We start from the raw sequence: 27,992 nt of genomic DNA, 5'->3' as shown, positions 1-27,992 counted from the left end.
TTTAATCTTACCTAATCAAACCTCATTTCATCCCACCTCACCAAACCCCTTTAATCTTCCAAGAATAATTATTCAAAGATGATACGGTTGGTTTAAATATATTATATAAAATATTATTTTAATTATATTAATGTGTCTTTAAAATTACACACATTGCTGACCTAAATTGTATATTGTAACAGCGTAAGATTTCTAGGCTGATATTGGTTTCACCAGGGAGAATAGAAGACGTAGATTATCCCTGGTTTCACTATGTCTCAGGAGTGACATGTCGCGCGGAATCTTTCGCGGGATGGCTAAACGATTTTAATTATTTATAGGAGATAATGAATACAGTTGTTTTTTTCTTGTTTTTTTCAGTCTTGATAATGTCATTCGCCATGTGTTCCTAAAATCACAGGCTGAGAGGCTTGTGAGAAAGATTCCCTCGATAATCCATTTACAAGAATGGATAAAAGAGGGTAAGTGTTTACTTCCGTTACATGCGCAGTACTTGCTTCCTCTTACACCAACATGTCGAAGAGAGGTGAGGAAATGAAAACACTCGCTTCAAAATCCATCGTAAATCGCCATAAATCGGGAATATCCATCCCTTCAACTTATGTTTTCGAATAAAACAAACATCATGTTAATGAATTAGACTTGTATCTAACAGTAGTTAGGGAGCGATCACCTAATATACCTGTTAATATTACCCGACTTGCGGCATGAAGACCTGTACCGGTCAAGGATGAAAACAAAATTCACCTTCACTGATAGACAGCATGCATTTGTTCCTATGTGTAGCACACAAATGCTTTTCAAGAGAGTCACCTTGGTAAAGGAAGATTAAGGCCGATAATACACATTTGCTTTCAATTGGCCAACTCGTGTAGGCAGCATGCTAAGGCAAGAGTCCGTTGTACTAACTTGTTCATTCTGTTATTATAGAACCCACTAAGTACGATTTAGATGTGAGGTGAGGTTAACGTCGTGCTTGAGAATATTTCGCTCATATGACGACGAGCATGCGTGTGTATGTGCGGCTGCTTGTACTAACCCAGACTTAAGCTGGTTTTATAGTGCTAGCCCACTGAGATACCATGCCACACAGCTGAAGCCCATCGAATGACTCATATTCATACCTTGAAATTTGCATTTTGAAGATTTGATAATTTACATCAAATGTTTGAATGCTTGTTGATCGATATGGCTGTGTACATGAAATAGATCATATGAATTTGTTCTTGGATCGATATGGCTGTGTACATAGAAATAGATCATATGAATTTGTTCTTGAAACAATAATTACTTTTGTAAATAGTACACTGAATTGGTATTGAACCTAATTAGCAAATAGATCCCACTCTTTTGATCAAAGGTACATGCACTTAGTGCTGGGTTGTGCCCCCATAGTGTATGATCATTGGTCTTTCAGTACTACACCTGGTTCTACAAATTTCCACTATGATCAAAATCTTTGATCTGTCCCACATCTAACTGAAGGTGAAGAAGGTGGTCCATATCCAACCCAATATTAGTATTGTTGTTGCATCCCAATGCTACTCTGCCATTTGTTGATAATGTCATGTATATTGATGGTATTTGACAGTGTGTAATAACGTAATAATATGTTTCAGGTAGAGGAGGTTCCTCCGGGGGGAAGTTCCGAATCTCCCTCGGTCTGCCCGTTGGGGCAGTCATCAACTGTGCTGACAACACAGGTGAAAATTGATTTTGTGCTTCACTTTGAAAATGTCAAACTTAATTTATTTGTGTAGGACTCCACTTCTCATGTTCGAGTGGAATGATAGATGTATTACACTTAGCTATCAGCTAAGTAACTTGCTTGCCTAGTATATTTGTGTTTGAAATTATGAACAAATATGCTTTGGGCGAGTGCATCATATTGGATTGTGCCGCCGTGATGTTGCTGGAATATTGCTAAAACCAAACTCAGTCAGCCATGCAATACAAATTAACTAAGGACCTGATACAATGAGACATGGAAAAGACAAATTTTAAACAAATGTGTTATTCCTTGAGTTTGAAAAGTATTTAGTTTGGATTTCTCCCAATACTATTTAGAAAGGCTAAACTAAATATTGTTTTGATCCATCTGAATGTTTTGACAGGCGCCAAGAACTTGTATGTTATTGCTGTCCATGGCATCAAGGGACGTTTGAACAGGTTGCCAGCTGCTGGCTCTGGAGACATGTTTGTTGCAACTGTCAAAAAGGGAAAACCGGAGTTGAGGAAGAAAGGTGTGTTTTGTTTGTCTTGAAGTATTAAATGACAAATTGATGCAAGAAAATAAGATACATTTTGCATCTTTTGTATGTCTTTCACTTGTATAACATTCAGTGATACAGTGCTATTGTGGTGTTCTGGTAATATCACATGTCTTCAGTCTTATGATGTTCAGTGTAAACTTCAAAATTCATAATGTGACATTACGCTGATGTGTGAGATGGTGATTTATTGCTCATGCTTTTGTTCACTGGCTTGCCTGGACCAGAGTTATGTACAGACCCCTGTACTGTGGCTTGAAATTGCTGATTTAGCATTATGTAGTATTCACTTCTCTGACCCTCTTAAGTGCTGAATGTTTTACATTATCTTGTGGAATTAAACTCTAAGTATACTATGTATGTGGAGACACATCCAAGCAATAATGAAAAATAACACAAGACAACACAGATCATTGTTGTTAAGCCATTCAACACCGTAGGCCAGAAAACCAGCCAAGACGTCCCCAGTCTCCAGGCCGTAGTCACATCAAAGTGATACATAATTTTAGGAACCTAACTTACTTATGATTCTTTTATCAAATCTATCACTTTTCACAATGTCTGAAAAAACTTATTAAATTTCAAATGACCATATATTATCGACAGGATTAGAATTATATACTATTTTTGCAATGTTATTGAAAAAAACATTCTCGGACACATGCTTCGGCAACGGGTCCACAGCAAAGTTGTCAAAGAGCAGGGTAACAATGTTTCGAGGAAATAATTAAACAAACTGAATAAACCGAAGCATAAAATCAACAGCAGTACTCATAAAAGTTGTAAAACGTACATTATAACTTAATATTTCCATCTTTTTGAGTGATCATGTAATGTAATTCAAGTGACATCTCGGCTTTCGTCGCCTCTAACTTTAACGCTCGGACACGATGTTTAATGCTAAAATATATGCATGAAGCATTTTTGTCACAGGTCATAACCTAGCACGATACGTCCACTAAGTTCCATAATATAAGTATAGGTGATGATTTATTGCGTAACACGTTCAGAATAGTGTGATTTTGCCCAAAACTTTTGTCTGAATCATTATTTTTCATTTACGAGGACGGTATCCATTGCTGTAATATGATTAGCTGCCTTAGGTCATGTGTACGATTTTGACCAATCACGATCTTTATAGCAGACCGTAGCGAAAAAGCGTCATTAGAAACCAATCTTTATCCAATAAAATCACTTCTTACAACTGTGAAAATACTTATGGCAAGGGTACAGTGATATTGTTGATGTTCAGAGCTTTCGAATGATACCTGCCATTAAACGAATCGCCTCATGTTATTCATATGCAGCTTCGAAAACCGAGGCATTTCCCGCTGTTGTATCTCGTAACGGAGCAGAAAGCCACTGATATCGGGAAATTGACGACCATACATATTATTTGAGAAATCTTTTTAAAAATAATTTTCTGATTGCGTAAAAATGAAAATATAGAAGAAAAAGGTACGGGGATATTATGACATGTCACAAAAGGAAAAAAATCGCTGCATTTTTTGCTTCCTTTGTGGTTTATCTGGACATTATAAATGTTTAAGCTTGCATTTTCTTTAAGAATTAACTTATTGAAGTTGTAGTTGGATTATTTGAATAATATGATCAAAATAAATTTCATATTTATAAACAGTAGGATTAGACCTTTCAAATGGTGAATGATATGTAGTAGCAATAATGTTTTACAAGCTGATATTTTCCTTGATAAACATAGGCTCCATCTGTGACCTCAGAGTCTCTTGGAACTTGGTGACATGACAGTAAAAGCCTCTGGTTGACTTGTGTTGAAAGAGTTAAAGTGCTTTTGTTTTGATTGTACTTTTTGTCCATGTATCAGCTAGATCATGTTGACATTTTCTTCATTGTGTTTAACCATTTTGAGTCTGCATGATCTGGTTCAAAAGCTTTGCTCCTGTTTATTTTGTTTTCTGAAGAAGTAATTTTGATGGGTTTTTTTCAGTTATGCCAGCAGTGGTCATCCGGCAACGAAAACCATTCCGAAGGAAGGATGGTGTCTTTATATACTTTGAAGACAATGCAGGAGTTATTGTCAACCCAAAGGGTGAAATGAAAGGTAACGAAATTGATCCTTTTTAAGACACTTACAGAAATATCTATTGACACATTTCTGTCTTATCAATATAGTAATATCAAAGTCCCCTTGTGTACTTAACATGTGTTTTGTGAATTTCGTAAGTGTGGAACCAAACAAAGTTTGATTATATAACACTGTGAAGTCCCTTTGGGGATAGCTGAGGTTACTATGAGCTTCCTAAACTAGTCTGGGGATGGGGTTATTAGATACTGTTATTCTCTAAGGATGTTCTTCACATTTCAGTAACTGGTTTGCCTGGTCCAGATAGATTATTTATATGTGGCTGTATGTTACTGGCTCCAAGCATTATCATTCACACACTTAGGGACTTCTTTTACATCAGTCAACATTAACATTAAAGCTTAATTGAATCCCTTTGTCTTCATCAGTAGGGCTGGATATTGTCCTGATTTTCATATTGCGATATATTGCAATAATTTAAGAGATATTGCAATACATATTGTGATATATTGACCGGAAGGTTTCTGGCCAAGTGTGTACATTATAATTTCATAAAAGCTCTCTGTGTGCGACATCATCTTCTCAGTTGCTGTTACACCATACTTTCAGGCTCCCTGTCCCCATTGTGTATGGTTGTTTGCCAATCCCTTACAAATAAATAAAATGATATAGAGCCTTAACGTGGAATGTTTGATTGAAGTATTGCAACAAAGTTTTGCGAACATAATGATAAAGGTAATAGTATAACATGATTTTCATGGTCAGTGTGGTTTGCTTCAACAGAATGCAGTATGCAGTTATTGTTTCTGTATGTCAGTGATTCATTCAGATTCTCAGATTCAACTCCAATATAACATGTGTTTACATGAACTATTGCAAAATGAAACCTAAACATGACTTAGGTGAACTACGTGAACTTAAAATCGCATGTGACCTCCAATAACTAACATCATTGACAAGAATGGCATATTATAGTCTTATAAAATTTCTAAGACTTAATTAAACCTTTGTGATAAATTGATATCATATGTCCAATTATGAAACAACCAAAACAAACAAAATACTGTGAATTGTGAAATGGTCACTCAGAGCCAGAGGCTCTACTATGAAGTCCAAATAAAAAATTGGTCCATTTGAGGCCACTTAATTCCTCCAAATGAAACCATTCAAACCCACAAAACGTAAAGCATTTGGTAGAATATTATAATGATACTTCCACTTGTAAAATGTTACATGAATCCAACAGAAATAAATTAATATTTGGTACTCTTGAGCACATTTTTGCTATTGAAATCAAGGGCAGATAATTCAAGGGAGCTAACTCTGGATGGCCCAATATATTGCAGAATCTGAACCAAATCGCGATTATCATATCGCGAGATACTGTACCGGTCTATACCGGTTTACGGGTAATATTGCACAGCCCTATTCATGAGTTCCTTTGAAAGAATGAGATCTTGTATTGTGACTCTTGTTCCTAGATGTGGATCACTGTAAGCAATTTTGATTGAGACAAATGGCAGGACATTTTTACAATTGTAATCAGCTTTTAGCTGGAAATGATTCTATTTCATCACAAAATTTGTAAAATGTTTGAAAAATAATCTCAATGATAATCAATGTCTTTTACGAAATGAACATTTTTGAATCTCTGTAACACATTGATCAGCTTTGGTTGTATGCTCAAGTTAGCTGGGAGCTTTCACTTTAATGAGTTTATGGTGTAGTACATCATGTTCCCCTTGAATGAGAGTTCAAGATACAGGTTGAGACTGGGTTGGTGTAGTGCTTGATAATGATTGTGTCATGTTACCCCTTGTATTTTGGCTTCTATTTAGTGGAATTGTTGTTTAAATTGTTTCTTTCTTTAATAGGTTCGGCCATCACTGGACCAGTTGCAAAAGAATGTGCAGACCTTTGGCCCCGTATTGCATCAAACGCGAGCTCCATTTCCTAAGTGTAACTAAGGGGGCAAATAAAGGGGTCTGTGTTATGCCATGTTTTGTGTTTCTTGAAATTGTTGCCTACCCAAAGCACTACCAAAGCATCAACCATTTGCATCTGAGAACAGAATACACACCTGTTTGAGGGATGTCATGAGAGTGATTAGGTGTAATATTCAAGTCAAGTTGAAAGTACAGTATTGACAAACAACGTATTTTATGAGTGTGAGTTGTCCATAAAGTTTGTCCATATAGAACTTTCTAAAATGCCACTCAGATAAGTTACATTGCAAGTACTCTTTATTCAGCCTGGTACTCAGCCTGGACTCATTAACCGTAGTAATGTGAAAAAATATAAGTTCTAATTTAAGTAGTATATAATGTGGATCAGGCTCACCACTCATCAACCAGATAACATTACATGAACTCTCAGGGTCAACAGTTACCAGAGGGCAAGCTGAACGTAGGGTTTCTTGAGGGTGTCCTTTGTGTAATGACTATATTCCGGTTGTTTAAAGCACTGAAACCAGTTTCCCTGAAGAGAGATTATGACAATGTCACTTTGTGGGTGTTACTGTTGTTTGGCAACCTCCAGACGAGACAAGTCTGTGACAAGGCTTTGTGATCACTGTTTTCACTAACAGAAATGAGACCAATTTTCTTCAGTGAGTACTGGATGTTCTCTCCTTGTTTGGTAGAGCTTGAGAAGACAGGCTGTTTTGGGCCTGACACCAAGTGTCCTTAAGTCAACAATGAAATACAAAATGCTACATCTTTTATTCTTTGAGACTCTTGACACTGCTATAGCTCCATAAGGGTCATACCTTGTACTTTCGCCATAAATATACAAATCACTCCAGGTTTTTGAAGGAGAAAACATACTTTTCGAGACAACACATTCACAATATTCTGTATATACAATTAATGTACAATGTTAATCTCAAGCAAATACAACACACTGTCCTCGGTTCTGATTAAGAATGATTTACAATTCAGCAACCAGGCATCTTAAAACTCCATGCACAGTTACTTTCAGATAACTACATACCACCATTATTCTGGTTAAATGGGAAAAATGCCAACCATTGAACATGCACAGCCAGAAATCTAGAAGATTATTTAAATTGTTAAAACATCTAACCAAACCAAAAATTATTATTTTTTCAAAACATATGCATCTCACGAGTATATTCTATACAAAAGTGTAAAATATTTTAAAAGCCTCTGTATATATAACCTATTACTACATACAGTATACATACTCCACTAAACATTCCCTAACAATAGTGTTGAGGATCTTGAGATTGGCTGTCATCAAACACTGGTTTCTCATGGTAGAGTTGTCCCCAGCGTCTTCATCATCACAAACTACCTGCCACTGGTCAGATCAAAGAACAAGGAGGGAGGGTTGCCTATACAGAATTTATGGAATGGTCATGAAAAACATTTAACAGATTGAACATAAAATTTGGAATTTTTTTTATCCAAGACTAACATATTGACATATGTTTGCAAATTGACAAGCTGCTGGTATGTCTGTTTTCACGAGACCAGCTTCTTTTTTCCGTCACTTCAATAGATTGTGCCTAAGCTATGAAACAGGATATGATAAAACTGCTTCCAAATAATTGTATGAATACAGCTTAACATTCTTTTCTGTCAGGCATGTTACAGAGGGATAGAAATTAATAATCTGAAAACTATGATTTACATAAAATCATTGAGTTAGCGGAGTTGAAATTGAGCTAGTGAGTGAGAAGTTATCAATCTTTAAAAATGACATTATTTTATGAGAGTATGTAAACACTGTGAATCCATAAAACCAAGAAAAAGGTTAGTTTTCTAAAACTGATTTTAAAGAAGTTCTACAATGGTTCAATACCAAGTTCACTGACCAGGGGTAGATATCCTTTGTGCAACTAATCTGAACATCCTGAAAGTTTAAACAAGGGGGAATCTTGAATAACACATCAACATCATCAATGATACAAAATGTCTCATTTTCAGTTTCTTTCAAACTAATAGTAGTAGAACCTACAATAGTCAGAAAAAAAAATGTATCGAAATGTTGACAGATTCCCCCTTGTTACCCGTAGGACTGTTAAGATAACCCACAACCTTCCATGTAATGAGAGGTGGTGAACATCATTAGTCCTTGGAACACATCTTGCAGTACCTACTGACAGCTCGATTGCCAAATTTTCCAAAGAATATCAGATAGTGTTCTTACTGGAACGATATTCATGACTCGGTACAAGCATATAAAACCAAATATTACAATAATGCATTTTTTCACAATATTAAGGTAAATTGAAAAAATACAGTTGCATAAAAATCATTTGGTCCAATATTTGAATACTGAATCATTAAAAGTTACAATGTCAACGATTCCAGAAGCACTAAATGATGTTCTTGAAAGTTGCAAGAGCAGTCAGAGAAGGATCTGCAAGATGTTTATGAAGATCAGGTGACTCTTAGATCCATGGACCACGTGGGAGGCCTGTTGTCATACATTTGTTCTGAGAATGTTTGACCAGCCTCTTTTTCACTTGATGAAGATGCTCCACCATCACCTGTTGTGGCAGACTTCTTGTCTTCTTGTGACCTTGAGACAAGGTCAGCTGCATCAATATCAGAGTTGAATGGGTTCTCTAAGAGTTTCAACACCCGTTTCACTTCAGAGTAGTCGCCCTTCTCGGCTGCCGCTATTGCATTCTGGGCTATGTAGTTGCGCAGGATGATTCTGGATAATAAAAGATTGGAAATAAAACTATCAATCATTGGATGTATATTATTTACTATGTGACATATTTATAATGTTATTTGATGGGAAACATATTGTGCCCTAAATATTCCACTCAAATGTTTCTTTCATCAGTGCATTGTTGAAAATGATTTAAAATGACATCATAAACTGTTTGTGACATTGCAGAAGACATTTTGTGGTACACATAAAACAGTTGGTTCAGGCTAAGAGTGAGTGAGTGAGTATGGTTTTACGCTGCTCTTGGTAATATTCCAGCAATATTACTGCGGGGGACACCATAAATAGTCTTCAGTCATTGTACCCATGAGGGGAATCGAACTCGGGTCTTCAGCATGATGAGTGAACACTTTAACCATTAGGCTACCCTACTGCCCGGTTCAGGCCAAGACTGTATACTGTACCAAAACAGACCATAGGTGTAAATATTTACCTTTTTTATGCAAATTATGTGAATGGCATGTGCAACAATTAGTGCAGGAAAAGCTTCCTCTCCTCGTGAACACCTGATGCTTTCACTGATTTTCATATTTATATTGTTTCGGTACATTTTGCCTTTTACATTATATGTTCTGCCAAATACTGGGTAATTAAGACTGAGTATTACCTGACATTTTATGATATACAGAATATCCCGACTGAAAACCATTTATGATTATTTATCACCCAGAAATCAACCAGTGAGTTCGTTGCGATGGCTTTAAGATGACATTCTCCTGTCTCACCTGGGGTTGTTGCTGTTCATAAGTTCAACCCTTCTCTGGTTGACGGCCTCCACATCCCGCTCCCCTGCCACCTCCTTCGTAAGACGCCCCATGTACTTTGTCAACCATTGAGTCCAGGCTTCTCTGTCTCTTCCTGTCTTTATATCTTGGGTCAGATCCTGTCAACAGTTCAAACTTTGAATTCCAAAACATCTGCTGTTAACACAGAGGGGCAAGACTTGGGACAAATGGGTGATTGCTCAGTCTAATCTCAATTAAGGGGATCACCTTTATAAATCTTCTGTCATACACATGATGACTGTTATGTTACTGAACGGTTTTATTATCTGTCACTCAGATGTGCCATGTTACCAAGAGGCTATACTTTCTCATACAGCGTTAGCCTGAAGACTCCAAAAATGAGAAATTGAATTATATGTATTATTTCATTTGATTAAGTCATCTTCTCTGCAATTTTTCTTGCGCAGCAGGATTTGTATGAAGAAACAGAAATGGTTAGAGAGTGTTTTATCCAAATCCACTCTCTCAATCAAATACAGTCCAAAGCTAACATGGGCAAGAGGCTTGGGTAAGACTGACTCACCATAGTGACTAGAGGACTCACCATCAAAACAAGAAGGATTCACCTTCATCATGGGCAACAGGCTTGCATAAGACTGACTCACCATCACGACTAGAGAACTCACCATCAAAACTAGAAAGATTCAACTTCATCATGGGCAGTGGGCTTGGGTTAAACGGACTCACCATTACATCTAGAGGACTCATCTTCATCATAGGAAGCAGGCCTGGCTTATACCGACTCACCATCACAACTAGAGGACTCACCATCAATTCAGGAAGGACTAACCTTCATCATGGGCAGCAGGCCTAGGTTACACTGACTCACCATTACAACTAGAGGTTTCACCTTCATCACGGGGGCAGCTGGTCTCCATTAGACTGACTCACCATCAGTACAAGAAACATTCACTTCATCATGGGAAGGAGGCCAGGGTTAGACCGACTCACCATTACAACTAGAGGACTCACCTTCATCATGGGAAGGAGGCCAGGGTTAGACCGACTCACCATTACAACTAGAGAACTCACCTTCATCATGGGAAGCAGGCCAGGGTTAGACCAACTCACCATTACAACTAGAGAACTCACCTTCATCATGGGAAGGAGGCCAGGGTTAGACCGACTCACCATTACAACTAGAGAACTCACCTTCATCATGGGAATCAGGCCAGGGTTAGACCAACTCACCATTACAACTAGGGAACTCACCTTCATCATAGGAAGCAGGCCTGGATTAGATTGACTCACCATCACAACTAGAAGACTCAAATTCATCATGGGAAGCAGGCCAGGGTTAGACTGACTCACCATCATAACTAGAGGACTCACCTTCATCTTTTCCTGTTTCTGCATCCTCTCCAGCTCCCTGGTGAAAGACAGGAAGCCACGACCAAGCATTGGCAGCAGGCCAGGGTTAGACTGGCCCAACATGAGAAGCATCTGCAGCTGTCTGGAAGTATCAGGAACAATCACTGAGGCATAAAGGACTGGTCCCACACAGAGAAAAGACAAGGGAAAATTCTTAACTGGCCTCATGGAAAAACATTATATGCTTCACAATTATCATCCCATTTCTCATTTCATTTGTGAAGCATCCTTTAAGAATATCATATCATGTCAGAGCTTTGGCACAGTTCATTTAGGTTGTCACCCACTTTGAATGACATTATACATACTAGTGGTGGTCCATTAACTGAAATAATCAAAGATTGGTCGCAATGACTAAACGACCAATCAATCGATCATGTTTTCTCATAACCGAACACAAACAATGTTGGACCACTTGTTTGCTTTAACAGTAATTTTCACTAGGTTGGTTTTGTCTGTTACATTTCATAGCACTACAAGCTCGTTCCAAGCCATGACTGAATATATCTTAACAACTCCAGGAATTTATGTTCCTAACATACTAGTCATCCTTTAAAGATGTAAAATTTGCAAATGCATTTTGTGCAATTTGCTAAAAAATCAAAAGAACAACATGATTTTTTTTATTGTTCGTGCATTAACAAACATAACCAGGAAAATTTGATAAATGACACTAACCAATTATTTTTGATGACTGATCGGTTGTAATGAACCAATCATTAATTATGAGATTTTAACCAATTCCCAACACTAATACATACCTACTGGTGTCATAGTCAAAAAAATATATTCACATTTTCCAATATTGCCTCACAAAAAGCATCAAACTTGATGGGTGATGTCAAGACACAAGGTAACACAAAAGCTGAAGTTTGTAAATCATATTCCAAAACACTGGTATGCTGAACATTGATTTGTCAAAGTTATGGTTGTCTTGATGTAAATGCTTCATCTCTGCATACCGGTATTCTATACTTAGTCATCATTTTGCAGTTGTTTCAAACCTTGGTTAAACCAAGGCACTTTAATATGTCCCTCCAACATCGACATAATAATGTCTGAAATTTATTTCCATATGAATGAAAGTTAAATACAATACACCCTTGGGAAGTTTTTAGTTCTTTTAACACCAAATCTGAGTGAGTTTAGTTTTACGCCACACTCAGCAATATTACAGCTATATGGCTGCGGTCTGTAAATAATCGAGTCTGGATCAGACAATCCAGTGATCAACAGCTTGAGCATCGATCTACGCAATTGGGATACAATGACATGTGTCAACCAAGTCAGTGAGCCTGACCACCTGATCCCATTAGCGGCCTCTTATGACAAGCATGGGTTACCAAAGATCAATTCTAACCCGGATCGTATGGGTTTACATCAAATCTGACCTTGAGTCCATCTGTGTCTCATTAGCCTTCCTGAGCTCCTCCACAGAACTGCACTGGGTCAGGAGGTAGTCGGTGACATCTTGCAGATCTTGTTCTGCTGTGGTACTGCCAGGCAGAGACAGCCGACTCAGACAGCGGAAGCTGTTGGTGAAGTCGCTGTTGGTGGATTGCATGGTGTCTATCAGGGACTTCACAAGATCGCTGTTGGTAAAGTAAGCATCTTTTATTATAATGTCACTTTGACATCTGGACTATGCAGCATTTGAGTTTAGAAATATTCCAGCAATATCACAGCGGGGTAACCATTAAACACTGTACCCATGTGGGGAATAGAAATGGAGTCTTTGGCGTCACGAGCAAATGCTTTAACAATGAAGCTACCCCACCACTCCCGCAGCATTTAAAAACACAACTACAGGTTCCTGTATGCCTAAGGGACACAACTCTGCACGGCTGCAAGGAACATGCTGAAGACTGGTGAAACATATGAGTGAGTTTGGGTTTAATGTAATTTGGGTCTAGTGCCATCAAAATAGAGGTAAATTCAGGTGAGGGAGTGAGTGAGTTTAGTTTTACTGCACTCAGCAATATTCCAACTATGTGGCAGTGGTCTGTAAATAATCGAGTCTGGACCAGACAATCCAGTCAGGGGCATAGCTACCATTGTAGGAAAAAGCCCGGGCTTACACATAATTTTTGCTAGAACGGTTGCACAAGCCCTCATTCCTATCTAAATATACAGCTTTGCAACCTATCGGGCTTACACGAAAAAATTGGCTTGCTACGCCTGCCAGTGATCAACAGCATGAACATCGATCTGCGCAATGGGGAACCGATGACATGTGCCAACCAAGCCAGCAAGCCTGACTACCTGATCCTGTTAGTCGCCTCTTATGACAAGCATGGGTTACTGAAGGTTCATCCTAACCCGGACCTTCACTGGAGACAAGCATGGGTTACTGAAGGTTCATTCTAACCCGGACCTTTACGGGAGACAAGCATGGGTTACTGAAGGTTCATTCTAACCCGGATCTTCACGGGAGGGTAAAGTCAGGAGCAGGGGCTCATTCCATAAAGTGATCATAGCGCCACGACTGTTGTCTGTGTTGAAGTATGGGAGTTATGATCGTCTTAGGGTAATGGCTGCCTGTGTAGCAGGTCTTTCATTTGAATTTGTAATTTTCTGTATCATCATTTCCTGTATTTAAATTATTCCAAATTAATTTCCGTTCAGAGATACACTATTGAGAATGATTATTATTACTATTAAACTTACCCATCTTCTGTTAATTCCTTCCTTAGGCCTAGCTAAAGGAAAAATCATAGTTCAGTATTAATAACCAGCATGGATAAAAGTGTTTAACATTCAGAAACTTATAAAAGTGACCGTACACTTGATCCTACATATTTTTACAGATACGAGAAATGGTGACACTCTTCATCTGAGAAACAAAAGTTGACAACCACTGATTATTTACAGACTGCTGCCAAGTAGCTGGAATATTGCTGGGTGCGGCATTAAACAACAAACAGTACCTTTCAAACTGACAATAGACAACAACAAATAGGTCACGGCACTTCGCGAGACCTTAGTTCTAGTGACAAACAATGTTTTATACCTTTTTGAATGGTCTCATGGTTGTCAGTTGACAGTAAGGAACTGATAATCCTTGCAGGCATAATGAATTTACGATCTAACCATCCCTACATTAGCCAATCAGAGGTACAGATAAGCTGCATATCTGCGTAAATTACGCAAATACTTATGTGAAAACTTAATTCCTATTAAGTCTATTGCGTACAAGTACACTTGCATTTTTGTAAATACTCAACAAATGTGATCTTACATGCGTACAGACAAAATGTCAAATCTTAGCTTGCGTACTGGTGGATAGACAAAATAACTGAAGAGGTTCTATTTCTGGGCATGAACTTGACAACTTGATGCAAAAGGGAGCCGAGAACCAGCTAAGTACCGGAAGTAGCGCCTGGCGAGACTTACAGGAGCTATGATCTGACCCTGTTATCTGTACTGAGACTGCACCATCCCAATCCACCTCTTTTCTCACCTTCTTCCTCATCTTCATCTTGTAGTGGTCAGCATACACTTCATCAAACAACTCCAATGCAGGCTGGGTAACGGAGAGAGGAATGGCATCCTGTATAGCCTCTGCAAGCTTCCCACAATTCCACTTGCAGATTTCAGGTTGTTTCTCGTATGTGTATCTCCCACCATCATCTGCACAGACAACCACCATGTGTACGATGAGTGAGTTTAGTTTTATGCCGTATTCAGCAATATTCCAGCCATATGGACCAGACAATCCAGTGATCAACAGCATAAGCATCAACCTACGCAATTGGGATACAATGACATGGGTCAACCAAGTCAGCAAGCCTGACCACCCGATACCGTTAGTCGCCTCTTATGACAAGGATGGGTTACTGAAGATCAATTCTAACCCAGATGTTCATGGGTCACAATGTGGAAGGTGACTTGAAAAAACACAGCAAGTGATGCGTGCAAGGATTATCGCTGTGGTCGAAGTTGGAGAACAAAAGATGTTTCTTGAGATTACAAGCATCTTTGGTCCTCAGTAATAAAAATACACTGGTCCCATACTTTTTTCTTATATGTTTTCACACCTTGCTTTTGGGGGATTGGCAGATTTGCAAACCAAGTTTTCAAGAAAGTGTAGCATTAGAAATACTAATTTCTTTGTTTAAAATTGCTCAGCTTGAAAACTGAAATGTTTAAATATGTGTCTATGAAAACATAGAAAAATATGTTGATTGTGATAAGCAGTCTCTGTCACAGACAAAACTCAATGTCTGTTTTATTGACATCTATGTGTCTGCCTGTCTGCTAATGACAATATGCAATACACAACTTCAATCATTGACCACATGCAATTTGAACTTGAAACGTATCAGGCTATACACCATAAACAAAATACATTGATTTATGGCTCGTGCACCTGAGTTCTGTCTCTGTCACATTATGTAATTACACAGACAGGCAGGTGTGATACTTGTACACATGACATGTTATTATGTCTGTGGGTTGCAAACAAACAGCATCCATTTTTCTCGGATGACTACATGGATCGGACGGAACCCGGTGCAAACACAGATTGTCAGTTTCAAGTCCTGCTTTGTACTTGAACGAACGACAGTTTCCGGCCACGCAGTAGTTCACCATCTCAGTATTTGTTGATTTGATCAAAAGCAAATGCAGACAAAATGAGCATGTATTTTCAAAACCCAACATCTGTATATACACACACACACAATGAGCCTTGAGGGCATCAGCAAATGAACCAGCAAATGAAAGTCATCGTTACACTTGAGTGCACACCCACCCGCTCTGACTGGGTTCGGTCTCTCTGGTGCTTCGTTTCGAGGGAAGTAAACCCAAGTACCAAATATTGCACTTTTGATTTGCGATTGTACGCTTATAATTTTGTTTATTTGTTTTTTCATAATCAGCAATGTAAATTAAATGTCATGAATAAGTGATAATTGTGTTTTGATTATGTTTGTTTATTTGGTTGCATGTGACCGTTAACTATTTGGTACTAAGTAACTACTGGCTTCCCTTGTTATCTCATCACTGTTGTTGATTCACATGTACTTATATAACAATTTGTTTCCTAGTTTTTTTATCCCCCCAACATCTTCTGGCAAATTTCCAACTTCAAAATTCACACAAATCTAATCAACCCTAATGTTCAGATTGCCATATCTTTATGTCAAATCTCTTCGATCATACACTAAATGGCCTGGCAGGCCCGTGCGCAAAAAATGCATTGTATAGGAAAGCACGTGTTAAATCTCCAAAACATCATCTATTGATTACATCCCAATGGAAGAGTATGGATATACTCCGAAAAGTCATGTTCCTCAAAATAAAGAAGTTGACAACCATAAATTTTCGCCTTAATGTGTATCGTTTCTAAATGCTGCTCAAAGACTCCAACATTGCCAGTTTTGACCTGGTATGTCTCTTACTGGGTGATTCAGACAAACACACATGATTGTTGAGGTGAATGTAATACAATACACCATATAAATACATGATTCATTTTATGTAACAGATAGTCATAAATAAATTTATGAAGTCATCCCTAAATTCTCGCCTTAATGTGTATAACTTCTAAATGCTGCTCAAAGACTCCAAGTTTGCCAGTTTTTGACCTGGTATGTGTCTTACTGGGTGATTCAGAAACTTAATTGTTGAGGTGAATTTAATACAATACACTGTATGAATACATGATTTATTTGATTAACAGATAGTCATAAATAATGACCACTAACACATGTATTTATACAGGGCAGAAATTAATGATTATGATGTGCTATGATCAGATCAGCGATATATATACTTCTCATTATTTATAGTGAGATCACATATTACCTTACTTTTCATACTTGGTATGCTGGTAGGCATCTTGAAATGATACATACAGTTCATGCAAGTTTGATTCCAAGCATCGTTTACAACTGAAATCTACTAGGGAAGAGGTTGAAGCCTGCATCAAAAACACAGGTTGGTTCTCACATGTGTATCAATACCAGATCTTACCTGAGCCATTACAGACGAAGTTTGGATCAAAGCTGTCCATGAAGCCATATGGTCCATAATCTATGGTGAGTCCCACGATGCTCATGTTGTCTGTATTCAACACACTGGAACACAAAGATAATTCAGCTCACATATCCACTCCTAGTCACATCAGGTGAGGTGAGGTGAGGTCATACGTCGTACTTGAGGATATTTCGCTCATATGACGACATGCATGCGTGTGTATGTGTATGTGCGGCTGCTTGTACTAGCCCAGACTTAAGCTGGTTTTATAGTGCTAGCTCACTGAGATACCATGCCCCCAGTGAAGCATGAACACCCCACTCAGACACATTATACTGACTCCGAGCCGACCAGTCCTTGTTGTACCCATTAATACCGAGCGCCAGGCAGGGACCAACAAGTACCATATTTTAACGTCTTTTGGTATGACGCGGTCGGGGATTGAACCCATGACCTTCCGCTCTTCGGGCGGACGCTCTAACCACTACACCACGGAGGCGGTCTAGTCACATCAGGTCTTAGACCCGTGAAGGTCCAGGTTAGAATGAGCCTTCAGTAACCCATGCTTGTCGTAAGAGGCGACTAACGGGATCAGCGGGTGGTCAGGCTCGCTGACTTGGTTGACACATGTCATTGGATCCCAATTGCATAGATCGATGCTCATGCTGTTGATCACTGGATGGTCTGGTTCAGACTCGCTTATTTACAGACTGCTGCCATATAGATGGAATATTGCTGAGTGCGGCGTAAAACTAAACTCACTCACTCATTCAAGTCATACAGCTGACAGTTCCAAAGATGATTTTATCATTTACACAGTGACAAAGGCTGCCACTAGTCCAGGTGTACAGAAGTGTACAGGGAAGTAACATACCCATGCAGCACACCACACACTGCCACTAGTCCAGGTGTACAGAAGTGTACAGTGGAGAAACTCACCCATGACACCACACCACACACTGCCACTAGTCTAGGTGTACAATGGAGAAACTCACCCATGACACCACACCACACACTGCCACTAGTCTAGGTGTACAGAAGTGTACAGTGGAGAAACTCACCCATGACGCCACCCCACACACTGCCACTAGTCCAGGTGTACAGAAGTGTACAGTGGAGAAACTCACCCATGACATCACCCCACACACTGCCACTACACTAGGTGTACAGAAGTGTACAGAGGAGAAACTCACCCATGACACCATCCCACACACTGCCACTAGTCTAGGTGTACGGAAGTGTACAGTGGAGAAACTCATCCATGACACCACCCCACACTGCCACTAGTCCAGGTGTACAGAAGTGTACAGTGGAGAAACTCACCCATGACATTACCCCACACACTGCCACTACACTAGGTGTACAGAAGTGTACAGAGGAGAAACTCACCCATGACACCATCCCACACACTGCCACTAGTCTAGGTGTACGGAAGTGTACAGTGGAGAAACTCACCCATGACATCATCCCACACACTGTCACTAGTCTAGGTGTACAGAAGTGTACAGTGGAGAAACTCACCCATGACACCACCCCATATACTGTCCCTAGTCTAGGTGTACAGAAGTGTACAGGGGAGAAATTCACCCATGTCATCATCCCACACACTGCCACTACACTAGGTGTACAGAAGTGTACAGAGGAGAAACTCACCCATGACACCACCCCACACACTGCCACTAGTCCAGGTGTACAGAAGTGTACAGTGGAGAAACTCACCCATGACACCACCCCACACACTGCCACTAGTCCAGGTGTACAGAAGTGTACAGGGAAGTAACATACCCATGACACCACCCCACACACTGCCACTAGTCTAGGTGTACTGTGGAGAAACTCACCCATGACACCATCCCACACACTGCCATTCGGCCACTAGTCTGGCTGTACTCCTCACAACCTCCTTAAAGAAATCGAGGTACACGGTCTGTTTGTCTGCACTGTGAGCATCCCAGATCTGAAGAGTTAGATATAATTATGTTAGATTAGATAGAAACAGTAATAGTATTGCCATTTACTGATTACATCAATTATTGAACCTAGCATGTACAGCTTCAGAGATAACCATCAAACACATTTTGCACCAAGTCATGTTTCCATGGAAACAGCAAAAAATATTATTCGGATAAACTTTAAAATAGCAAAAGGCATATCTGTGGGTCATGATTAACTTGTGTGTTAAGTGGTGAACCAAGCATGTATTTTTTGGTGATATGCTTCAGACAAGATAACCATCAAACACATTTTGCACTAAATCATGTTTCCATAGAAACAACAAAAATAAAATTCTGATAAACTTTAGAATAGCAAAAGGCACATCTGTTGGTCATGATTAACTTGTGTTTTCAGTTTGGTGAACCTAGAATGTATAGTTTCGTTGATATGCTCTGGACAAGATAACCAAACACATTTGCTTAAGTCGTGTTTCCATGGAAACGGCAAAAGATACAATTGTGATATTTTTGAAATAGCAAAAGGCACATCTATGGGAAATGATTAACATGTGTGTGAAGTTTGGTGAACCTAGCATGTAAACTTAAAGAAATAAGCTCTGGACAAAGTTTTGGGCTGGATGGACAGATGGACAGAAGGACAGAATAAACGCTATATATCCCGTTACTTTGTAGCAGGGTTATGATAATTACAAGATAAACACACACAATAAATTCAATTCTAAGATGCTTTGCTAAAAGATCAAAGTTGCCGACAGTACTTTATCAGGCGATAATGTAGACTTCTCACACTGTATTGAAGTCATTACGCCATTCTAGTCTGCACCCTCATAATCAAATATACCCTTGGTAACCCATGTCCCCAAAATTGTTTCCATGGAAATCCAGAAAAATGAAAATGCCCAAAAATCTGTAAATAGCAAAAGGCACCTCTTTAGGTTCTGTTTCATATATATTACAGTCAGACCTCATTTATCCGAACACTTTGGTTTTATTGAATTGTTCGGACAAACGAATCATTCAGATATCTGAATCAGTTTTCTGTAATGTGCTTTAAAAGTCTGTATGATCCCTGCATCCATTGGCTGAATGTGTGCGGTTGTGTCAGGTGGCAGGAAATGGACAGTCACGCTGGTCAGTTTCAGATTTTTAGTCGTGACTAGCCGCATTGTCAACAAGCAAAATGACCCGCCTTCCACGTGACCTCATCTGTCGATCAAAAGACAGCAGCCAATCACAAAACAGCTCTGCTGTCATCCATGCCTTTGTGTTGTTTCTATATCTAGCATATATCTCAGGATTGAAATTGCTATCAAAACATCTAGGCCTATGGGATTTGCCAATTACAAAAGGTTTGATTTTTACAGTTCCAGTTGAACAAGAAGACAAAGTCATCAATATCCCCCGCAATGGCAAAATACTCTTCATGAATATGTCTAAGAGTTATGATTATGTCAAATGTTTTGGTGTGTATATAGAAAAGTGGAAGGAGAGTATTGAAAGGTTTTAAAAGTTCTGCTCCAGAAAGGAGCACAACCACTAACTTCAATCTAAGTCAAACTTGTTGCCATGGAAATGACAAAAATATTATATTCAGAATTCCAAAACTACCAAAAAGGAACCAGTACACCACCAGACCAATCTGTGTGTCAAGTTTGGTGAAGAAATAGTGAACGGTTTTAGAGATCAGCTCCGGAAAAGAGCACTACCACCAATTTCAGGCTAAGTCAAATTTGTTGCCACGGAGCCAAAAATATTTTATTCAGAATTCCAAAACTATCAAAAGGCACCAGTACACCACCAGATCTCTCTATGTGCCAAGTTTGGTGAAGAAATAGTGAACGGTTTTAGAGTTCAGCTCCGGAAAAGAGCACTACCACCAATTTCAGGCTGTCAAACATGTTGCCACGGAAATGCCAAAAATATTTTATTCAGAATTCCAAAACTACCAAAAGGCACCAGTACACCACCGGATCTATCTATGTGCCAAGTTTGGTGAAAAAATAGTGAACGGTTTTAGAGTTCTGCTCCGGAAAAGAGCACTACCACTAATTTCATTCTAAGTCGAACTTGTTGCCATGGAAACGCCAAAAATGTTTAATTCAGAATTCCAAAACTACCAAAAGGCACCAGTACACCACCAGATCTATCTATGTGCCAAGTTTGGTGAAGAAATAGTGAACGGTTTTAGAGTTCTGCTCCGGAAAAGACAAATGTGCACGGACGGACGGACGGAGTCCATTTTAATACCCCCCGCAAAACGCGTTGCGGGGGGATAATTAGCACACAATGCTACAGTGATCGTTTCCTTTGATTGCTTAGTTCCACTTACAGGTTGTGACACCAATGTGTGATTAGGTCCCAGTTTATAGAACAGTCCAGTTTATTTATGCTTACTCAATCAACGATTCGAATCAGTGTTAACTCAATGTCAAACTTTAATTGTTTCTTCTCTAGTCTAATGTTTTGACAGCGGTAGACAGGATATCAGGGCTTCAGATAAGGGCCGTATCGGCATATGTACGGACAAAAAATATGCACGATACGGTAGGAAATAATTTATAAAACGTAGCAGATACGCACCACTGCAATGGTGTACGGTCTTAGAATCATTTACAGGCGTATTTATCTGAAAAGGTATTGTTTTATTGTTTATTGACCTGTTTACACAAGAGTAGCAATATTGTGGTGCATATATGAAATGAAACACAAGATTACTGATAGTCCATTAATTTCCATTCAGTACTCTAAATGTACACTTAAGGTTTTCCAGTACTCCTATATTGAACAATTAAGGAGTACTTACTCCTGATGTTGAAAAATTATCTGGAGCCCTGGGATATACTTCGTGTTTTGATACCTTACCGACGACAGCCTTGGTGTTCGGATATACGAGGCAAATTTGTACATATTTTGCTGTTTCGTTACCAAAATTGACCGTTCGGATATGGAAACCGAACATTCGGATATACGAGGTAAACTGTAACTAGAAAATTTCTTGTTTTGTGAAGAATGTTCGGAAACCGAGGTATTCGGATATTTGAAGTTCAGATATACATGTACAAGGTCTGACTGTATATACCAATTTTGTTGAAAAATATTGATGTTTTTTTAGTTATGTCCGTAAACAGAATGATTGTGGACGGACAAGACGGACAGATGATGCATTGACTATATCCCCTTGCATTACATACCGGTGGGATAACTACCACCACAAATGATAATTGACAAAGTTTGCATGTCCAGTCAGAATGCACAATTTGCATTGATATCATGTCTGTTACAAATGACCCAAGTACCTCTGTGTAGAATGTCTTGATGGTGTAGTTCAACATCTGATGCAGCAGCTCTGTCTTGCCGACACTGGGACCTTTCCGACCAGACTCGGGGTCAGTGGGTTTGAAGATTTCAAATGATCCAAACCTGAAATTATATGCAATGGATGTGGGTGAACTATGGATGGGATGGTTTGGTTGGTATTTGTCTTGTTTGTCTTTATGCTTTGTTTTTGTATTAATTTTATATGTTAGTACTAGTTGGTCATGTGGGATTATAAGTGAACTAAAACGCCAGGCCCCGATTTCTCGAAACAAACTTAAGTTTTTACTCAAATTTCAAACTGAGTTTGACAATTTGAAACAGCTGAATTTTTAACTCAGCTGCATTTTTAAGATAAAAAAGCCCAAACAACTTAAGTAATCTATCCACCAAACTCAAATTGTCTACTATGTTTGAGTTTAATATTGATTTCAGTTCATTCTGGGAAATGCATTTTCTCAAATTTGAGTAAAAACTCTAAGTTTAACTTAAGTCAAAACTCACACTTAAGTTTGTTTCAAGAAATCGGGGCCAGGTTTGATAAGATTTATGCCTCAGGCTTTGAAGGTTTGGGTGTTACTTAGTGGGTTTAGGAGTGTCTGTTGTGTAAGGTGTGTTAGTGTCCAGTGAACTCTGGAGCACCATTTCAGTGGGTTTAACGATTTCAAATGATCCAAACCTGAAATTATTTTGCAATATTAACAATGTAAGAACAGTACATGAAATTGCCACACAGGTTTGCAAAGAAGTGCTTTGAGTGATTACTTTTTTCAATGTGATGAAGTCATCACCAAAGATTGTGGATTTAACACAGATTCTATGCCTTAGGAGTTTGGCTCAAAGGCAGCATTCTAATACATCATGGAATATCAATGCTTGACACAACATCAGAATACCTCACCTTTTTATGGATATACAACTTCTTTTATTCTGTGATGGGCGATGTTTCGAAATAGATTCTAATGTCGTTGTCATCACTTGCTTGACAACAACATTAGAATCTATGTCAAAAACGTCGCCCTTCACAGAATAAAAGAAGTTGTATATCCATAAAAATTGTCATCATTCTTCATCAACTCAACTTCTAAAATGCCCATCAAAGAAACCCTGTAGGATATATTACTATAAAAGAGAGAGACCATTTTGTGCCATGTAGTGCCTATTCAGGTGCGTGCTATACATATACGTACTATATCCTATTTTCATTAAACATTTACGAAAACTTCATCAATGCTTGCAATTAAACATGGGTCTAAACAATAAATAGACAGAGCGGCTGCTCCCTCGGCAAGCCATAAATAGACTTGACTTCCAGATTTGCGGCAGTTATACGATGTTCATCAGATGGCAGAATTTGTGTTCATAATCCTCATTGCTCCTCGCGTGTATAACAACATCTTCAGTGACAGGTGGCAGTGTATTAACGGGTAACTGATCACAAAATGTCGGATTAATGGGACTAAGTGATTACGACAGTCGGTTGTAATTGGGGCTGTCGGAGTCGGAAGGCGGGACTGTCGGATTAACAAGACAAAATTATGGTTGTTCAATTTGTTACCAACAAAAGTGTCAGACAAAGCCGATTGTCGGATAAACGGGAGTCGGCCTAACAAGACTTGACTGTAGTGAGTGTACCCATGTTTGGTTTGGTGTTTGAACATGGGACCTGGTGTGATAAGTTAACCACTAGACTGCCCCACCATCACCTCGTCATCATGTCCAGAACAAACACAAATTACAACACACACGGCACTGACCTCAAGAAAGTTGGAGCTATTCTAAGGACAATGGTGCATTTCTCCTCTTTGGGATTGCCGTTGTAGAAGATGTCCCTGATGACCGTCGTGTCTGACGTCACACAGGTGCCTGCCCTTGTAGTGGGGATACCAAGGTGATGCATCGCCTGGGGATCACAGCACACTTCATATAACCAAAGTTAACAATTGTTATCTGTTATAAAATAATATCAGAGCCATGAGAAGGCTCTGTGGTTCACCTTAATATTTAAAATATTTGTATCATCGAAAAAACGTTTTTCTTCAACCATTACTGCCTGAAATGATTTCATCACTTACACATGTAATTAATAACATGAGTTAAAAACATGCACATTGTTCAAAATATCATGCATTGTTTTTCCATTTTCAGCAATAATACATTTCAATGTAGATCACAATGCAATGGGGATATAAGTAACAGATTTTAGGCTTTAAATAACCCTATAGGATACCTGTTCTTCAAGCCAATTATTGAGAAACAATTATCAGTACCAAATACAGCATGTCATGATCTCTATGTAATAAATATGATTGCATAGCCAACAGTTTCCAATGGTCATACTGTACCTCACTACAAAGAAATTCTCGGATAGTGCTCCTGAGCACCTTTCTTCCATCAGCAGTTCTGGAGTAGGGCGTGAGTCCTGATCCCTTGAACTGGATCTCCCATCTCTCATCCTTCTTGTTGATTACTTCACCAAGATACCTGATACAAGAACACACATCCATATGCAATGCTGGCATCACAGGCACTGGGGCTGGAAATGCTAGAACTGGCATCAGGGTACATATTGTCACTGATGAGGTTTAAACACTATATGAAAGGGTTACAGAGTGGTAAGTGAGTGAGTGAGTGAGTTTAGTTTATGTCACACTCAGCAATATTTCAACTTTATGGCAGTGGTCTGTAAATAATCGAGTCTGGACCAGACAATCCAGTGAACAACAGCATGAGCATCGATCTAAACAATTGGGATACAATGACATGTGTCAACCAAGTCAGTGAGCCTGACCACCCGATCCTGTTAGTCGCCTCTGAAGATCAGGTCTACCCTGGATCTTCACAGGTTACAGAATGGTAAGACCCTATCTGTGACAATATATCCCCTGATGCCAATTTTTGTGTTACAACCTCAATGATCACAGGTTCATTACATGTACCATATTTCAACAAATGTCAAAGGTTATTCTCATAGAGGCATTCTTGATAGTTCATATCTGACCTCAAGCAAATATCAGCAATAATAACTGTTTCATCCACCTGTTCCACCTGACTAGAGATCCCATTGTCCAATTCGTATATAAAATTTCCATTCAATATGTTGTCAAAAACACTCCTTCAGATTTTTCCATTGCATGAACAAATCACAACAACATAACATGAAGTCACCACCTTCATAAGCCTTGATGTATTATACAAAATGGTTCATTATGTAAGCATATTTTTCTGGCTACCTGATTGGTCTAGAGGTGGTCACGTGACCGTCGACAGAAAAGCATATTGACTCTAACCCAGGTCCGACTAAAAGTCATATTGACTTGAGTTACTAAAAATAGATTTTGTTTACGTAAGGGCATCAAGCTATGATGTCATTCTATTGTTTATATGTCACAGTATTGTTGACATAACGTTATTGGTTTGTAGTGAAAATAAAATTACTTTTCTTGACTAAATGGACATGCTTTGGTTTTTAGAAGTTTTCTTTCAGTAAAAACAATTATGGACTGGTGAATTCGGTCAATACCTGTTTTTATGGACCCCCTCGAAAAGCAATGTTGACCTCGGACTTAGTCCTCTATAATAATTGTGTAATGTTTCCACTGTATCCCAAACCTATCAGGGTTATGTAATGGTCTATATCAATATAAAATAGCTGACAGTTTTCTGGAGGTCCAACAGTCAAGGCAAGACGTATGTTTACCGTTGGATCACACCATCTTAGCTAGTCATCAGTACAGGAGGTAACGTGTACGCGAGGTTGTCCCTAATTATGCGTACAAGTGACTGCCTGAGAGGGGGTCACTCATTAGCGTGATTGCCTGATCACGGACACGGAAATTCTGCATGTCACAAAAAAACGAGTCTTAAAGTGTTATTTATGAAAATAATTGAACATAATTTGCCACAGTCATTTATAATTGTTATAGGTTATAAGTTATAGAATGGCATGAATGAATGGTCATTATCTCAGTCATACAATACATTTGTACAAGAGGTTACCCACATTGCAGCCCCATCTCCAAGCTGTCCGGCAAAAACGCCAAACTGATGTCCACAGTAGCAATGGGCAGCTGTTGTCGACCCCGGTAGTAGCTTGTTTCCACTGAAGTATTCCGCTGTGTCAGGCCTCGTCAGCTCACCCTCGGGCAGATCCAGAAGCTCCATTGCTGATTTTGAATAGGCAACGACTTCTGGGTTACTAACAGGGGTTGGCTGTACCTTAGAGAAGCACGCTCCTACGACGGGGCGAACTCGTTTTGCTTCGCTCGGATCAATCGGCAATTCACGTAGCACTAGGTTGTCGAATTTGAGTGTTTCTAAGGTTGCCATTTTGCTGAACTTTCTTACTATCGGAGCAAATATTCTGAAGAGTTCGCGTTTCAAATAAACAGGACGAGAGCAATTTTGCAATGACGAATTACCATAACATCTTGCTTCAGCGATGATAGATGGAGTTAGTCGCCTTAACATCGACAGATCGCCTCCCGAAACCTGCCTTTAGTTTTATATGCACTGAATATATTGTTAATAATGCAAGTTCATTCCTGAATATTTTCCATTATGGCTACACAATTTCTTTAGAAAACTTTCCCAAACAGGTTGTTTTCACCGGAAACGGAAGTACATGTTGTCGCGTACTGTTGCGCATTATTGATACTTGGCTACTGTCTATAAGCTGGACCCCGTCTCGCATATCGCAATATATACGCAAGTTAGCGCGCGCAAAGGGAGCCGGGAACCAGCTTATACTGTCTACAGACTATAGAGCTCCTCGCATCGGTAGTGAAGTCACGCCCTGTGATGGAGCTTGGTGAATAACACAAGTTCAACCATTATTGAAAGCGCAGTTTTTCTGCGTGTACCCCCTGCATGCCGAGGTTATTTTATCCTTTGTTAGTTTTTGTATGTTAGAACTCTGTTTACATAAGAAATGGACACTTTTATCGGAGAACATTATATTTTTAACTTTTACAAAAGTGTTAGAAGATGAAACGTAGCCATAACTGCAAAATGTACGTAGTTCTTATGATGTGTAACATTCATTCTACCATGACTTCAGTAAATACTGGATTGTGATTGGTTAATTTAAGTCACTGAGAGGTATATAATCACGTCATATACCTCTGATTTTCCAACACAATGTGTATTTTTTTTAAATCTTAATAACGCGGGTATGGTAGAATGGAGATAAACATGATGTGTTGGAAAATCAGAGGTATATAACGAAATTATAATAGCTCTAAATTTCAATTTCAATCTGATTAAATTCACCAGATTCGCGTTTCAGTGTCACAAACGTATGGCAGTCGTATGGCAGACTATTACATTGTTAACTTTGTTTCTGCAAGAATTGTACCAAAACATAAAAACCACGCTTTGCCATCCTTTGGTCAAGCCATACAGTATGATTCTGATGGTTTTGTACGAAAGAGGCATTTTTGTTCATATGATATCGTATAATTATGAAGAGAAATATCCACATAATAATGTACAAGGAAAAGACCTTCCTTCCAGAATATTCACCAGTTTTGAAATACATGTAATTGTT

General features: G+C 38.9%; 2 protein-coding genes across 2 annotated transcripts; one reads left to right on the top strand and one right to left on the bottom strand.

The window, feature by feature from the left end:
* The first annotated feature begins 452 nt into the window (after positions 1 to 452).
* Positions 453 to 6,325, top strand: LOC124291081 (60S ribosomal protein L23). The gene is made up of 5 exons (XM_046727991.1): positions 453 to 526; positions 1,620 to 1,703; positions 2,115 to 2,243; positions 4,237 to 4,350; positions 6,207 to 6,325. The coding sequence occupies exons 1-5, from the start codon at positions 514 to 516 to the stop codon at positions 6,287 to 6,289; spliced, it is 423 nt and encodes a 140-aa protein (XP_046583947.1). The 5' UTR covers positions 453 to 513; the 3' UTR covers positions 6,290 to 6,325.
* Positions 6,326 to 7,033: 708 nt separating this feature from the next.
* On the bottom strand, positions 7,034 to 27,076 carry LOC124291071 (protein adenylyltransferase SelO, mitochondrial-like). Its single transcript, XM_046727982.1, has 12 exons — positions 26,448 to 27,076; positions 24,790 to 24,928; positions 24,202 to 24,347; positions 22,426 to 22,549; positions 19,016 to 19,131; positions 17,172 to 17,275; positions 14,656 to 14,825; positions 13,863 to 13,894; positions 12,587 to 12,787; positions 11,157 to 11,277; positions 9,765 to 9,922; positions 7,034 to 9,018 (listed from the first exon to the last, which is right to left on the bottom strand). Exons 1-12 carry the CDS (start codon positions 26,912 to 26,914, stop codon positions 8,730 to 8,732), a joined length of 2,067 nt encoding a protein of 688 aa, XP_046583938.1. The 5' UTR covers positions 26,915 to 27,076; the 3' UTR covers positions 7,034 to 8,729.
* Between the last annotated feature and the right edge of the window lie 916 nt (positions 27,077 to 27,992).

Source organism: Haliotis rubra, unplaced genomic scaffold (genome assembly GCF_003918875.1).
Source record: "Haliotis rubra isolate DU_JTF1 unplaced genomic scaffold, ASM391887v1 Scf113, whole genome shotgun sequence".
Taxonomy (NCBI): Eukaryota; Metazoa; Mollusca; class Gastropoda; order Lepetellida; family Haliotidae; genus Haliotis; species Haliotis rubra.
The sequence above is the reverse complement of the archived record's forward strand: the minus strand, read 5'-3'. Positions and strand labels throughout refer to the sequence as shown.

Excerpts from the sequence above, each read along its gene's own strand:
- LOC124291081 (XM_046727991.1), top strand. Across the intron at positions 1,704-2,114 it reads CAACTGTGCTGACAACACAG|GCGCCAAGAACTTGTATGTT; the intron begins GTGAAAATTGAT and ends ATGTTTTGACAG. Across the intron at positions 4,351-6,206 it reads CCCAAAGGGTGAAATGAAAG|GTTCGGCCATCACTGGACCA; the intron begins GTAACGAAATTG and ends TTTCTTTAATAG.